The 17,355-nt window shown below is 32.0% G+C and overlaps 1 protein-coding gene across 1 annotated transcript; it reads left to right on the forward strand.

The window, feature by feature from the left end:
• The first annotated feature begins 944 nt into the window (after window positions 1–944).
• LOC135923359 (uncharacterized) lies at window positions 945–14,125 on the forward strand. The gene is made up of 8 exons (XM_065458056.1): window positions 945–2,107; window positions 6,373–6,529; window positions 7,613–7,845; window positions 8,145–8,364; window positions 9,375–10,212; window positions 10,366–10,682; window positions 11,587–12,228; window positions 12,419–14,125. Exons 1-8 carry the CDS (start codon window positions 1,052–1,054, stop codon window positions 14,002–14,004), a joined length of 5,049 nt encoding a protein of 1,682 aa, XP_065314128.1. The 5' UTR covers window positions 945–1,051; the 3' UTR covers window positions 14,005–14,125.
• Window positions 14,126–17,355: the final 3,230 nt, after the last annotated feature.

Here is a 17,355-nt window from a genome sequence, read left to right on the forward strand (position 1 = left end):
ACTTGCATAAGTTTTTTAAAAAACGTTACCATGTTAGGTTACCTTTATAATCTCTACCATTATAATTTGAATATAGATAATTATCAAGGAAGGACCAAAATTCTTGCCTTTTCAAAGATCGTGTTTTTTTTTTGTTAGCCAAATGCAAATTTTCCCCGGGGTTCGATTTATCCATTCCGATATGACAAATCACGATAAATGGGTTTATAAAATTAATGACCCCACCACCACCTGTTCCATCGAAGATTACTTTGGGTAATTTCTATCGTGCAAGATTTATCACTATTTCGCCGCCATCAAATATTTATAAAATATGAAACAATAATTATGATGGACCATTTAACCCCGGTTTGTGATTCCAAAACGATAGTCACGAATTTATTAAACCCTTCAACAAAATTATTTCGAAGATGAAAGATATAATAAATTTTAAATACATTATTTTAGCCATTCGTGCCAAATCAATGAAACAAAATATATATTTTCTAAATCACGAAAGAATAGCACTATATACATTATAACTTATGATGGACCATTTAACCCCGGTTTATGATTCCAAAACGATAGTCAAGAATTTATTAAACCCTTCAACAAAATTATTTCGAAGATGAAAGATATAATAAATTTTAATACATTATTTTTAGCGATTCGTGCCAAATCAATGAAACAAAATATATATTTTCTAAATCAGGAAAAAATAGCACTATATAATCAACTCACAACACAGCATTCGTTTTAATGTGGATTAAGAATCGATATAATATACATATATTTTTGAAAATTTTAGAGAAGTTATTTCCAAATCGACCGGAAATAGATTAAACTAACCCCCCCCCCTCTTCCTGCATTATTCTTGTAAATAATAAACCGGATGTAGATTTCGTAAATAATATTTTCCCTAAGATTAGACATAATTGCAAAAAAAAATGGTTACATCTTTTTCAACTTCCCCTTTTCAAACCTAGGAATTGAAAGCGAAACAATAATCGGAAAATTATGTTATAAGTTCTGGCTCCTAATGTCTTCCCACTTTTAGTGCCAAAGAAAAAAAATGAAAAAGGCTGAAATATCTAAAAAGCAAAATTTGGATCTGGCGAATAATCATTGCGAATTAAATGTTAATGGAATCGGTTTAAATTCGTCGTCAGCTGCAAGCGCCATTTTTCCTCGATTAGTAAATAACGAAGGCGATCCTGATCATTTAACTCCTCGAGGTGTCAGAAAAATAGAATATCAAAGAAGTGGTACATTTTCCCGAGAACCTGAACTTGTAAAATCTGATATAAACAATAGCGATAGGTCTAATAATGGATGCATATTGATGTCCATTTCTAATTGTGATCATCTTAACGGGAAGAATGCAGTGTTTTCGGTTGATGAAAAGGTGAAAGTTATTTCGGACACTACCATGCCTGAGACGAAAAAACCGGAAGTGATTTTGAAAATCGTAGAAGAAATTCCGCTTTCGTCGGTTTCGCCTCCTAAACAACACGTTCTTTTATCATCTTCCGCTCCGACAAATCCAGACGCTAATGTATCGTCTCTTTCAAATGTAGCATTGAAAGTCATTCCGTCATTGGTAGAGGCACAGCCGATAGATCAATGTACATATTCTGGTTTAAAAGATAAGACTATTCGCTTATCATCGTCTGCTCAACCCCAGAGACCAAATTTTATATTTTCAAGGTCTCCTTCCGGTGTCACTCAAAAATATTTTAATGACAACTCATTTTCCGCTCAACGCCTCGGGAAAAAACGTGTTTCATTAACATCTGCTCCCATTCCGAAATCTGAACCGTCTGCTCCGAGGAACGCGAATATTCAATTATCTACTACCTCAAATGTCGCGCCTAAAATAGAAACGGGTACATCTGTATCGTCACGTTTTACTAGACCGGAAATAAGGGTACAATCCCCTAAGGTAACTCGAAGGATAAAAAATGGCAATGAGAAGCAAGCGAGAATGTATCCTCGTCATAATGGATGGACCATGCCCCCTCATCCTTTTCAATTGATCGCCGCGTTTTTTTTGACCTATTTCGGTATCGTCATATATGGGACTCTGTGTTCTTCCTTTCCCAATCCTTGGAACATTCTTCTTTATACGGTATATTAATTTTTTTTTTAATTTTGCTAAATATATATATTTCTAAATATATATTTGTGAGTGTGTGTGTTGGGTGTATCTGAATCTTTGACATTTTTAAGCATTTTCATAACAGGAGTGTACCTGTCCTATAAATGTTAAACAGTTTTTTGTGATGAAATTTATGGAAAATGTAACGAAAATAGATTTAAATTGAAAGTGGATCCAAGAATTTAGTTCTTCTTAGAAATAAACAGCAGAATTCAATGTTATTTATACGACGTTTATCTTTTTAACTCGTTCGAAAAGATTAAAAATTATCGTATTCTTTGGACAATAAATTTTATTAAATTTTTTTCTTTTTTAAATTTTCTAATTTTATAAAAATATTAATCAGAATATTTATTTCATTTTTTTTTCTTCATAAAAAATGTATCTTGTAACTAAGATCGAAGATACTTAATTCTCAGTATGATACTCTACAGCTCTACGACATTATATATTTTAAATGTCGGGCAAATGAAATTGTGTTGTTTTGAAACTTGGAAAACTAATTATTAAAGTCCTGTCCTATGGTCTGATTGGTTAAAATTCTCGTAAAGTTCTAAAACAGATTCTTTATAATTTTGATGAGATTAGAAGAGAAAAGATACAACAGGGTCAATTTATCAAAGGTTTATTGGATCTGAACTGTTACATTGGTCTCAAAAGGAACTGATCCTGCTAATGATTATTAAATAAAAAATTTTTTTATATTAATACAATAATCAAAAGATTATCATTTATTAAATCCATCAGCTGTTTATACCGGAAATTGCATGTTGCACTAAATCTACTATACTGTTAGAAATTAAATGATTGAGTTTCTTCTGAAGAGTTATAAAGCGTTCTTTCACTTATTAATAATTTAACAGACAGCTGTCATTTTAAATCAATTGATAAATGTCATTCGGCATCTCTTCTCCTTCATTTTCTTTTTGGAAGAGTTGGGGAAGGGGGGGGGGGGGTTATCGGTATCTATATAATATAAATTTATTATTAATTGTAAGAAGGTTTATCCTTTAATTTTGAAGCCAGGAAAACTTTATTTTAAATAAAAGTATGCCTCGTGGAAAATTATGACCATATAATAAGGAAATCCACCATGTACAAAATCAAAAATGTCTATATAATAGAGAGCTTAGTCTTGTTGACCCAAAAGATATGGTCACGTGCAATAGCATATGGACCAGACTAACCAATGAAAAAATGATGAAGAATTATATAAGAGGGGGATAGAGAGGAAGGAAGGAAGGAAGGAAGGAAGGAAGGAAGGAAGGAAGGAAGGAAGGAAGGAAGGAAGGAAGGAAGGAAGGAAGGAAGGAAGGAAGGAAGAAGGAAGGAAGGAAGGAAGGAAATGGGAAAAATAGTTAGATCCCAAATTTCAATTTAATTAATTTTATATTTAGAGGAGAAAAAAATATCGATTTTTTAAACAAAAAATATAAATTATAATAAAATAATTGATATTTAATATGATTATAAATAAAATATAGCAAATTACCTGGCAAAATTTTTTTAAAATATAGATTTCAATAAAAAAAAAAAAATTAAAAAATTTGACAAAAGATTTCTCTTTTTTATATATATATATATATTTATATTAATATAATATAATATATATATCAATTTATAAAAAAAAAATAATTAATTTTAAGAAATATTAAGTTGAGATATTTTTTGTAAATGGCCTTTAAATCAAGGTCTTTCCTCTTCGATAAATTACACAAATTTTAGTTAAATATCAAATGATACCGATAATAAAAAAAATATACCCCTTTACACCACCACCCCCCAACCAACCCATTCGCCCGCCCGTCGCCCGTCAGCTCAACCTCACCCCACACTTACCTAAAAAATGAGTTTAAAGAGAAACTAAAATTTTATCCCGCCTTAAGTTCTTTTAGAGAGGTTGTGGGACATAGCTAACTCGCGTTGTTAAACGCTCTTTTTAAGGGGCTAACTCAATATTTTTAGCCGGATAAATTATCTCCCTGGGCCTCGAACCTTTGTTCCTTCTATGGGCAAAATCTTCGGGCTCTAGAGTAATATTTTTCTGGATAAAATATTGGGTTAGAGCCCTTTGTTTCAACAAACGCTAATGGGACAATAACACGCATATGATATTTATCAGAGTTGTTAAAAGATACTTTTTAAATGGATCTAGATACAGATACATCGTCTAAAATAATATCTAGATACCGATATTTTAATCAAAAATCTATCTAGATTCAGACACCGATACCACATTTTTATATCTAGATACAGGATCTAGATACAAGTATCTAGACCCTTTAACAACTCTGATATTTATGATAACTTTTTACTGACTAATTTGTTCGGAATTATTTTTAAAAAAAAATATATGATATACATTAAAGGCCAAGGATTTTATAATTGAATTTCAACCTATATTTTCCCTTAAAAATCAAGGACGATTTTTGGCAAAGTAAAAATGTTTTATAGAATTTCTCAGCAAGAAATAACTTAAATGGCTCATAAAAAAATTTGCTATTTACAGAGTTTTATATTTATCAGTATAAAGTTCAACGAATGAATTATATGAGTTTCTTCTTTCTTTCCTTCTTTCTTTCTTTCTTTCTTTCTTTCTTTCTTTTCTTTTCTTTTCTTTTCTTTCTTTCCTTCTTTCTTTCTTTCTTTCTTTCTTTCTTTCTTTCTTTCTTTCTTTCTTTCTTTCTTTCTTTCTTTCTTTCTTTCTTTCTTTCTTTCTTTCTTTGCTTTCTTTGCTTTCTTTCTTTCATGCTCTTGTTTTAAAGATCGGTGCTCTCGGGTCTAGGTCATGGGCGGTGGGGGTGGGGGGTAAGGGAGGTTTACAACTAACTAATAAAAAGAAATTCTATTACATCGATAATTAAAATACTCAATGTAACCAGGGTTTTGGAGGAGGTAAGATTTATAATGTGCGCATATATATTAACAGACAAGTTGATTACAAAGATATGAGTAAACACTCTATATCTCTAGATCAAATTTCCTAACATGATGCAAGCATGCGTGTCAAATAAAAAAGTTAATGAAGAGAATAATGAATAATAGGGTTGAGGGTTAAAAATATGCCTAGGCATTATATATCGACATAATAAGGAGATTGATTGATTACATTTGATGCCAATCTAATAATCGCTCAACGTCTCCAGAGGATATTCGGGGTAGGATGGAGAAGCTTAGAACAAAAATTTCTAACATAATATTTTTTTAATATTGGTAATCTCATAAAAAGCCTATTATAAAAATATGATAATTGACAAATGTCATTTTTAAACTCATCACTTAGGTAATTTAGAGGCATTCTTAGCTTTTCTAAATATTTAGAAACACGGATATATTATTTGACTATTTAACCAAAGAACCATAATTTATAAATCAAAAGAATTCATTGAGGAACTGGTAAGGAGTTACGACTACAGGGGAAAGAGGGGAAGAAGGAGAGTATTACGAAATATCTTCATTGAAATTAGAGGTTTCCAGGAGTCCGTGAGAACTGGAAGGAAACATATAGAAACTCTTAAAAAATCAATTTTACTTAGAAAAAAATTAATTTCTCACCGATTAAAGCAACCAGTTCTTGGGAGTTTCATATATTTAATCTTATAGTTTTTTTTTTTAAGTTTTATACCTGAAACAATTAGTATCTTTTGTTTTCTGGGCTATTCTGAACATTTATTCTGAGCGTTTTAAAGGGTATTACGAACTATTAAACAAGAAGCCCACAAAAATAAAAATTTATCTTTGGAAGAAACTAACCAGTTCTTGGGAGTTTCATATATTTAATCTTATCGTTTTTTTTTTAGTTTTATACCAGAAACAATTAGTATCTTTTTTTTCTGGGCTATTCTGAACATTGATTCTGAGCATTAAGCAATTTATTCTGAGCGTTCTAAAGGGTATTACGAACTATTAAACAAGAAGCCCACAAAAATAAAAATTTATCTTTGGAAGAAACTATAGAGCCACCCACCAAAAGTGTCCCTCCCCCATCTTCATGACGATCTTCTAGGGATATACTTATGTTTCATCATCGTATCAGAAGCCCGATGTAGCATCATCGTTGTTGATTTTTGACCAGATCCCTTACCTGGAGGTTATGGTTTAACCCCCCGCCCAAAATATTTTGAGACCCCCCCCCGTTAAAACCTAGCGTTTTCAAAAGGTATAGTAAATCGATTTCCTAACGATATTTTTTTTCGCCCAATATCTCCTTAAAAAAATAATTTAACGACCCAAAGGTTTTGACTGTTTTATACGTCGTCATTTTGGCCTCCATGTTCTGGGCCATGACGAAGGACCCTGTCGATCACAGCGTTCGAGAGGAAATCAGCCTAACGGAAAGTTCGGACAACAGCCATAATAACAGTAGACAGAATGGATCTGGCAGACATCTAGGTTTTTTTAAAATTTTTATTTCTTTATTAATATTTTATAAATGGAAGTTCCAATTATATGTATGTTCCCATTTGGGATATGGAATCATTCGATCTTGAATCATTCCCGGAAGGACTATCTTTTTTTTTAAAGCTAGAGAATCTGATTTGACCGGAAATGTATTGTCGTGATCATATGATCATTTAAAATGGATTATTATTATATTCAACTTCCTGGAATTTGTAGGGTATCATAAATTATACTTAGATTTTCCCATTTTATTTTTTTGTAAATTAAATTTATTTTTTTTAAAAAAAATAATCGAACAAATTCGATAGCTCCATTTTTGAATTGATTCCAATTTCATTTTTTTATGCTGAAATACTTTTCCTGATATTGAGAGATTTAGATTTAGTAATCCTAATGGATTTCACATATCCCAATACGACATACATGTTTTTTTCCTCTTCTTTTTAGCTTTCACCTTTTTTTCCGGTGGTAAGCTCCTTCACTATCTCTCTCCACTTTATTACTCGTGCTATCTCTTTTTATATCTAATTTTATATTTCTGATTTCCCCCACCGAAGAATCTTATCGATTCTATTTGTTCCACCAGGAATACAATCGAGACCATTGTATATTTCTACGCACCCATCCAAATATATCTAGCATTTTCGTTTTTCTAAAATTGAAAAAAAAAATGCTATAACATCACAATATATTTTAGCATTTATTGAAAGAGATGGATTTTTAAAGATCTGATTAGATCAAAATGTATTCTAACATGAGCAGGGAATACCTAACATCGTGAATTTCAGACATTTTCACTGTAAAGTGAAACTATATCGATTATTATATTACAGAAATATTAGAAAATACAGAAAGATTGATTACCAAAAATTGTCTCGTTCTGAGCACTTGGGATTGCTTTTCCGGTTTCCGGTTAAATATACTTTTAAGAATATTTTTAAAAAAATTTGCATCCAATATAAGGGATTTAAAAATCGAAATATTCCCAATTCATTCTTGTGGATTCCATATTCCATCATGACATACATGTTAATTGACTTAATTTTTCCGTTCCCCCCTCACCCTCCACCCAAGATCCTACAACAAATCAAATCGATCGGAGATTTAAAAAAGGCACTACCCTCAGTCCTCTCACAAACAACAGCTCGACTTCTAATGGGAACATCGCTAAATTAGGAGTCGCCAACTCGAATGAATCAAATAGTTCAAATTCAAAAAGGGATAACGCAATCGTTCGCGACAAAAGATCCCAAGCGAGGCTAAGTCGAAGATTATTCCACAAAATGGCGGCAGTTTTGGGGATCGAAGTACGGGTTAAATTTTGACAAAATCTTACATCCATGTGGCCCTAATATGAGCAGTTGTCTCTTTTTTTTGTAAGACGGATTATTTGATTGTTGTTCTCTAAGAAGTCTTTATTATTGAATTATATGAATCCCATTCTTGGATATGAATGATCGGTGCCCTCAAAATGAATACCACCCCCTTCTCTTAGTAATACTCCCTGATATTTCATTGAGAGCTCTGAATATAAAACTTTTGGAAATTTTCTATAAACCTAGTTTTGTTTCATACTTATGACTATATACACATATATATATAATAGCCCGACAAGAAAAAGAAGATAAAAGTTCCTAGGATGGTTCCGACCTTAGATAGAAATTTGTATCCGCACGCCATTACCAAAAGCCCCGTAAGGCAGATGACTAACCACCTGACACCCACTAGAACCAATCACATGCCTTTGTTCCAAGTTCCCGCCACGTCCAATCACGTAGCATCACCTTGGATGGAGACCACCAACGCCGCTAATAAGACAGTAGGAGGTTATATATATGCCATTTTATTTGGACCGTCATATTGAGATCGCTTCTAAAGAGTAATGAGGTGGTCATTATTTTTTCAATTCACCCTTTAACTTATGAATCTATATTAATAAAAAAAAATAGTAATATTTTCTCTTAATTTTCTCGCACAATTATTTTACCTCTACGGTATTCCTCTTCTACTGACGTTATAAAATAAGTTATAACATTGATTAATCAATTTTTAAATGTCAATTTTTAATTTTAACATCAATCAATTTTACACGCTTCTAGCAAATAAGGTAACGTTTATATACTTATTAATATTATTATTTAGTTAATGTTGTTTAAAATGACCCAAACTCACGTGACAGGGTGCAATGTGGCTTAAAGTTTAATAGCCATATGTAAATGACTTGAACTTTTCTAAGTTAAGCTTAGCCTCAACCCTTTCTTCCTTCCTTCCTTCCTTCCTTCCTTCCTTCCTTCCTTCCTTCCTTCCTTCCTTCCTTCCTTCCATTCCTATGCAAGACTTCACGTCAGTCCTTACGAAAGAAAGAAAGAAAGAAAGAAAGAAAGAAAGAAAGAAAGAAAGAAAGAAAGAAAGAAAGAAAGAAAGAAAGAAAGAAAGTAAGAAAGAAAGAAAGAAAGAAAGAAAGAAAGAAAGAAAGAAAGAAAGAAAGAAAGAAAGAAAGAAAGAAAGAAAGAAAGAAAGAAAGAAAGAAAGAAAGAAAGAAAGAAAGAAAGAAAGAAAGAAAGAAAGAAAGAAAGAAAGAAAGAAAGAAAGAAAGAAAGAAAGAAAGAAAGAAAGAAAGAAAGAAAGAAAGAAAGAAAGAAAGAAAGAAAGAAAGAAAGAAAGAAAGAAAGAAAGAAAGAAAGAAAGAAAGATAGAAACAAATTTTTTTTTTTTAAATAATAACTTAGATAGTGATTTAACAAATAAATGAATCAGTATTAAGGACAGTAAATAATTTTTAAATTGGCTCAAAACAAATATATAAATTTGTAAATAATTTGCATCTAATTTCCAGAAAACGGCTCGGCCTATTATTGCCATCTATGTGAGGTATTCGTGAGCCCGAGCTCCAAACATTGTCGTCAATGCAACAAATGCATAGTAGGGTTCGACCACCATTGTCGATGGTTGAATAACTGCGTTGGCCGCAGAAATTATACTCCGTTCGCGATATGCATTTTATCATCCTTGATAGCTGCATTCTTGATATTCTGCGCGTCTATGACTCTGGTGAGTCTTTATATCTACGTGAATTATCACAATATGCACCAGAGTGAAATGGATACGATGATTAACCAAATAAATGTAAGCGAGGACGGAAGAGTAAAAATTAAAAATCCTGTGCTGGAAGACTGCCTGACACTATTCGGAAGAGGGTTCCTGTTCGAGAAGCTATCGAAAGTGGATAACAATGGCAGGAATGAGAACGATTATAATGTGAGCACCAGTGCCAGCCGAATTGGGCGTGGTTTCAGGAGAATGTTGTTCCATTCACTAAATGCCACTAGTGATAAAGGACCAAGTAATATATCGGGATACAGCGGCCAAAGGGATCACGATACATATGACGATGAAGGGAAGAATGGGGCAAATGGTTTGACATACATTCTACGCAAAATTGATGATAAAATATTCCGAATCGACCGTTTTCATAACTATGATAGCAATATAAGTAGGGGGAGTTTCTCCAGTAGTATCAGCGACATTTCAGTAAGAAGAAGGGTTCTAGAGAATGACGTTTCAACTCCAGTTATAACGCAGAAACCGACTCTTCAAAATACCAAAATTTTCAAGAGGGATAATCAAGATATGGCCATTCCGATGAGAAACATCACTTTACCGAATAATGCCAGGTATCATAATATTCTATTTTCTTTTTTGATCGACGTTTGGTCGAACGTTTGATACTTATATATGAGAGGAAGCTCCTCCGTCTATATATTTTGTTCCCTATAGAAAAAAAATATATTTTAAAAAATTGTTTTTTTTTTTCTCTAAAATGACAGTCCCAAACTGACACGTGTCTTAACTTCCAGCTTCCTGAACTTTTACTTGGACGGCAACCGTTATATCGAAAAATGCGAACCCTACCTAACGTCAAAATCACGTGTCCTCAATAACTACGAAGATAGTAGTCACAGTTTCATGAGTACCGAAAGAATCAAAAATATTGGATTACACGCATCGCCACCTAAATTTTCCAAATTTTTCACCCATCCAATGGGTGTCCGGGGTTGGATCGGTTTGATCGTTATAACGCTTTTGTTTTCGCTGATTGCTACCCTAATATTGGGCCACTTAGCCTCGTTTCATGTCTACATAAGTAAATTTACGAAAAATGAAATCATAATATGCTTCGAAAAATCCCTCAAATATTTAAGCCCTTTTACTTGAAAGCGAAGTTTTTTTATAAGTGAACATACAACAAGAACTAACTTAATACCCTGTAAATTACGGACAACTTCCGCCATTAAACATTTCGTGTGACATTTTTTTGTTAAATTAAAATATTAAAAAGGAATAAATCTATAACAAAAATTCTGATTTAGTTCGTCAATATTCTGGCAAAATTGCTTAGAAGTTCTAAGGGTAAGGATAGGGTTCTGTATATCAGCCCGAATGAATTCTCGGTAAGATCACGTGTTTTTGTTCCAATAAAATTTCGAAAGAAAAATCTATATAAATTAAGTAATAGTTTGCATAACTTTCGGGAAAATTTTGTTTCGAAGTTCGCACAGGAAATAGGTATCCTAAACCCGTGAGAACATTTCCGGTTAAAATCAGGGTAATTTTTTTTAAAAAAATTTATAAATCGTCTTCAGTAATCAGTCATCTGAGTTTCCGAATCACCTGATGATACCACATTGTATAGCAGGTCTATGTCATAAGAATATTAGGTTTTCGGTAAAAATATTTTAAACAATGTGTTTTTTTGAAAAAATTTTCGATTTCATCATTTGTATCGAGTATCGACCCTTGAGAATTTAAGACAATTTTTAACAATGAAAACTACAATTTATACCTTTTTGGATAGAGATTTAAAAATAATTTTAAAAAAAAATTTCACATATGATATTCATACACTTGGAATACGATTCCTGTAAAAATTGGATCTTAATAAAAAATTAATAAATACGCAACTCTTTACACGTGATGATAAAAACTCCCCCCTAAACGACATTGTTATAGTGTATATATATAAATATTACATATATATTACTGTAAAGAAATTAAAGGTATCACTACTTACGATTACATCAAGCGGAAAGAAAGAGAACGCTCGGACCAGAATGACGGGAATAATATTGGATCTTATAACAATTACGATAACGTTGCCCAAATGCGAGTGAATAACGGCCCATATACGGCGACGCGGAATGACAAACATGTTCATTCTGGTATTAACATACTGCAAGATATCGCGAACCTGAAGAATGATCCGAACGAAGCAAAAGCAGGTGCGGGAAAATTTAAGAATCAACATTCGATAGGCAATGAAAATAGCGGTCAAACTCAGGGCGATACAGATACTTATAAAAAAGTAACCGAAACGGTTGACGTGGAAAGGAAAGTAGGTGACTCTAAGAACGAGAACCCATTAGATAAATCTTTCAAGAATGATGATAATGATATCGTTCCTTCGCGAGGAGATACATCGCAATCGAAAAATCTGGTAGAGATTGGTAAAAATGATAATGATGCTAATGCCTATGGAAGGTTGGATTCTAAATTAATTGTGACCAGTGATGATTACTCTAAAGTAAGGAGAAAATCTGAACCCCAGGATTCTTATTTCTACTTCTTCGACGAAAATCCTTTGATGAAAGAACTGCAGGAAAAGAAAGTGAAAGGCACTGGAGGGATGGAAGGTGAGGAATATTTATTATCAATTTTTCTCTCCATTTGTTTCTAATATATGTACTAATTTATACCATTCATTCTATGACCGGCTATAAATAAACCCTTATTTATGAATATACATGTATTGAATTAAATTATTTTATTTTCTTCATATCAAACAATATTTTCTTACTTTCTCATGTATATCATACCAAAAAGGAATGATCGAAGATGAGGTATCTGTCGGGAAACCTGGGTCGAGGAAGGCTAGTTATTACTTCTACGAAGAGAATCCCCTCATGAAGGAATTAGACGTCAAAAAAGCGGAAAAGGAAATGAGATTGAAGCGAGAAGCATCGTTAAAAGAAAAATCGAGTAGTGCTGACCAAAAAATTATCATCAAAAGTTCTCCCGTGAGAGATGGGCTCTTTAGGTTAGCTAAGCCAAGTATCAAAATCAAAACTGCCAGAAAAAAGAGGGCTACCAAATTTTTCGAGAAAGAGAGTCAAAATAGTGCTAGCGCTAAAACAGGGATTTCGGGAAACGGTAAGGACACTGCGCGATGGACCGAAAAGGTATACGATCTGAGTAATTTGCCCGAAAACTTTGCGTCCTATTACTTTTTCGACGGAAGCCCCCTCATGCAAGAGCTGGAAGAACACAACCAAAGGCTGGACCCAACTAGCGCGCAATCATCGATCCGAAGTTCTAACAATGGCAAGAGTAAAGCAAAGGCTCTAACAGCTACGAATGATAAAATCGTATGCGAGAAAGAGGACCCTAGGGAGAAGGAACACGATTACTATTTTTTTGACAATAGCCCGCTGATGAAAGAGCTGCAAGTCATCAATAAAATTAAAAGTAATGAAAGATCGAGGAATTCCTCAGTCACGAACGTTAACGAAATGCCTGTTATCGTTAAAAAAGGTTGGCAAAACATAACTTCCTTTTCCGATATGCCCAATATAGATGGCGTTAAAGGCAACGCTATGACCGCCGGAGCTTTAAAGAACAAAGACTCAACCGAAGAGAAAGTTAAACATGACATAGTGAATGGCAGCGACAATGTCCCCAAACAGCAAGAGTCGATCCCTGAATATTTTGGGGAGAGTTACTTTTTCGAAGGCGGCAAGCGGGAAAGCTACGATTTATCCGGATTACCTATAAGCTCTTTAATCGCACTCCACGGTGATCGCGCAAATGGATTACCCATTTCCGAGAATTCTAAATCGCCCCTTCCTCTTGCTCCACCTCTAACGAACGAGAATCAAATCCCTTCCGAGAATAGAGGGGAAATAGAGTCACGAGGCGATGAAGTTACAGACAATTACCAACAAGTACAAAATAATATAACGTCATTGAAAGAATTAGCCAATGTCGAACATGGTTCCGCGAAGCTTGAAGACGAACTTCGTGAGGGTTTTCTAGAACGCCCAAGATCGCCCGCGTCCACGGTGAACGGAAAAAAATATTCGTGGCCCCGATTGCTAGATCATCATGCCAATTTTAATTTTAACAATAATAACAGTAACTTAAATGGCCAGCACCCACAGCATCTGAGGCCAGATTTGTTCGTTGATAAACATTACGCCGACAGAAGAATATCCCCCTATTCCATTGTCTGGGGCATGTTGCGAGCCAAACGAAAATTCGCGAAACGAATGAATGATAAAGTTGAGCCGATTGGCAAAGATGATAATCGTGACGCGATTGATAGTAACGATAACGTGAAGAGGACCACCATATACACCTTGCCAAGTTATAGCGTGTTAAGTAATTCGAAAATTTTTCCGGCCAATGTCTGATAGCCATTTAAAGTTTGCCATTGACGTAATATAAAGTGGACAGGGTCTAAATATATACAATTAAAGCTAAGAATATCAATTATTCAGCAAATATGATCTCGAAGGCTTATAAAAAAATCAATTAACCCAACCAATTTTATCTCATCTCAAGAACTTTATTAAGAAATAGAAACTGTTATCATACAATAAAGTACTTAGGATGCCTGTCAATCCACTCCTTCTACCGTCACTCAAAAGGTTCTATTTTTTTTCCAAAAATCTTCAAAGCTGCAAGAACAAGAAAAAATATGTATTTTTCCATATTCATATAAATAATTCGGTACCAAGAAAAAATATTACGTCCGTCAAATTATTGATTAAAGCAACTGTTTTCGCTTCTAAAAAAAATCGGCAGAAAAAGAGAAAAGGCCAAAGTACTCCGCCCTCTCAATACTCAAGTCTCATTTCCCCAATTCATCATGTCCTGGGGACGTGTCCGAATCTAGTCACAATAAACATTGTTATATTTAATTTCCGGTGAAATTTTTTTCTCCCGTTTATTTTAAATAAATTTATATTCAATTTTTTTTTTTCCAAAGGCGCCAAAAATATTTTTTTAAATCAAAATTCCCCTACCTCCGATTCCCGCCAAAAAATTCTTTTAATTTTTTTTTAAATCAAAGTCTAATTCTAATTTATTTTTAAAAAATATTAATAAACCCGTCTAGTCTGATTAAACCTTTGTAGTTATCTCGAAATATCGAAAATAAAATGAAAAAGATGTATTGATACCAATTATAACTTGATTTCCTTACTTTCGAATTAGGGTGACGCATAAAAATTTAACATTTTTTGACGCAAACCATTTAATTATTCTTATTATGACCTTGAAGCACAATAGATACCAATTTTAATACAAAAAACATTTATTTTTTATTGATAATGTATCGCATTGGGATATGCGAATTCTGAATCCCTCGAACTTAAATCATTTATTGTTAAGAGCGAATCTTCTATCTGCATAAACTCTGATTTGACCGAAAAACGTATTTCCGGCACGCACGAAATATCCGCACTCTGGGTGTCGCGAACTTTTGGAACTAAATTTATTTTCTGTTCAATTTATATATTGTATATAATATGTTATCATTATAAATTGCAAAATAATACGCAAAAATTTGCTGGCGAAAATTTTTCTGAAGCCGCTAACAGAGTTAAACTCTTCTCGGTAGGCAGAGTTACAGTGTCAATTTCTACATGTATTTTCTCATCTGTTTTGTCATAATTCATGAGGATATTTATTCTAGACACTACCGTAACGAATAATATATTTCCGGTCGAATCAGACGACTTTTTTTTAAATACAAAAAAATCGCCCTCAATAAAAGATTTATATTTGAAAGATTAAGAATTCTAATGGATTCCTCATCTCGTGACGACAACAACATTAATTACCCAATCAAAATCATATGTTTATTGTACATATATTTATAAAAAATTTACAAAAATTTTAAGGCTAGTAAAAAAACAAATTATTTCATTATTTTTAACCTCAACTGCTTAAATAATATTTTTTTTATGAGTATCGAGTCGTTACTTTTCATTAGGTAACGGGCAAAAAATATTTTACCAGTGTATAATTCTTACCTATATATCCCGAACCTGAAATTAGATATGTCAATCATAAAAATAAATCAATGAAAAGCCAGATCCTAAAAAAATTTAAACTTTGCTCACCCTCTTATATCATATATAATAATAATGATCAATTTTTTTTGCGCGCTTCATCGAAAAATAATTCCAAAAATTGCAACATTTCGACGGAAAGCGATATGGTCGTTTAAATTTATTTTAGCCCAATCAGAATTTAGATATAAATTAAATATGTTATAGAACAAAAAAAAATCATATTTATTTGTCATTATATTTACAATATTTAAGTGTAATGTATTTACACCTATATACTTGTGTAATGTAATTTATATTTATTTATTTTTTAAACAAAAAAAAAAATTGTGCTTTTCGGTGAAATGTGATATTATGAATGTGATTTAAATTTGATATCATGTCAATCATTAGTGATAGGTCAAACCGCTATTTCCGTTTTTTATTTCAAAGTTCCATTTCCGGTTATTTTTCAGGCAGACAATACTCATGGTATCGATTAGCATTGGCACGGGGCCAAAGGAGGTAGTTTTGGTGCATCCCAGTTTTCAAACAATTTATATCGGTTCGCTTCGGTTTTTATTAAGTTTCAAGATATTTTTTTAAAAAAAATTAATTTATTATAATATATATCACATACCTCAGGTGTATATTATCTATATATTTTTTAAAATATTTTCCCCATTTCTTTCTTTCCTAAAAACCGTCACGTTAAATTCGCTCGCAAATATTTACAACGGCTCGTTAAGATTTCTTGATTCGATTAAGTTATCCTGAGTTGAAGCACTGATTAAAAGAAAGAAAGAAAGAAAGAAAGAAAGAAAGAAAGAAAGAAAGAAAGAAAGAAAGAAAGAAAGAAAGAAAGAAAGAAAGAAAGAAAGAAAGAAAGAAAGAAAGAAAGAAAGAAATAAAAAGAAATAAATAAATAAAATGTAAAAATGAAATGCTTATCTACAAATTATTAACATTACAAACTTTGAATCTTATTTAAAGATGGTTTCATATTTATATTTTAATAAATGAATGTATATCAGAGCACCGATTAAAAGAAAGCAAAGAAAGAAAGAAGGAAAAGAAAGCAAGAAAGAAAGAATGAAAAGAAAGAAAATTTAAAAAATAAAATGCGAAACTACATATTATTAACATTACAAACTTTGAGTCTTATTTTTTGATGGAATAAAGGAAAGAATGAAATAAAGAAAATTTAAAAATGAAATGCGAAATTACAAATTGTTAACATTACATTTATGGTTTTATCCATATTTATCTTTCAATAAATGAATAAATATAACATTATATATTTCCAAAAAAAAAATGAATGCCAATAATGAAAGAAAAAAAAACATTAATAATTAAATAAATTTTCAAATGAAATGCGAAATTACAAATTGTTAACATTACATTTATGGTTTTATCCATATTTATCTTTCAATAAATGAATAAATATAACATTATATATTTCCAAAAAAAAAATGAATGCCAATAATGAAAGAAAAAAAACATTAATAATTAACCATATTTTCAAAAAAAATATGGAAGCATTTAAATAGATATTTTTTTAAAACAAAATACATTTTTGTGAAAAAAAATATTTTCACAAAAAAAATAAATAAATACTGATTTAAAAATATTATAAAAATTGCACTAATTTTTCATATATAAAATAAAATTATTGGATCTTGAGCATGTGAAAGGAAGAAGAAAAAA

This window comes from Gordionus sp. m RMFG-2023, chromosome 2 (genome assembly GCF_954871325.1).
Source record: "Gordionus sp. m RMFG-2023 chromosome 2, tfGorSpeb1-WG-v2, whole genome shotgun sequence".
Lineage (NCBI taxonomy): Eukaryota > Metazoa > Nematomorpha > Gordioida > Chordodea > Parachordodidae > Gordionus > Gordionus sp. m RMFG-2023.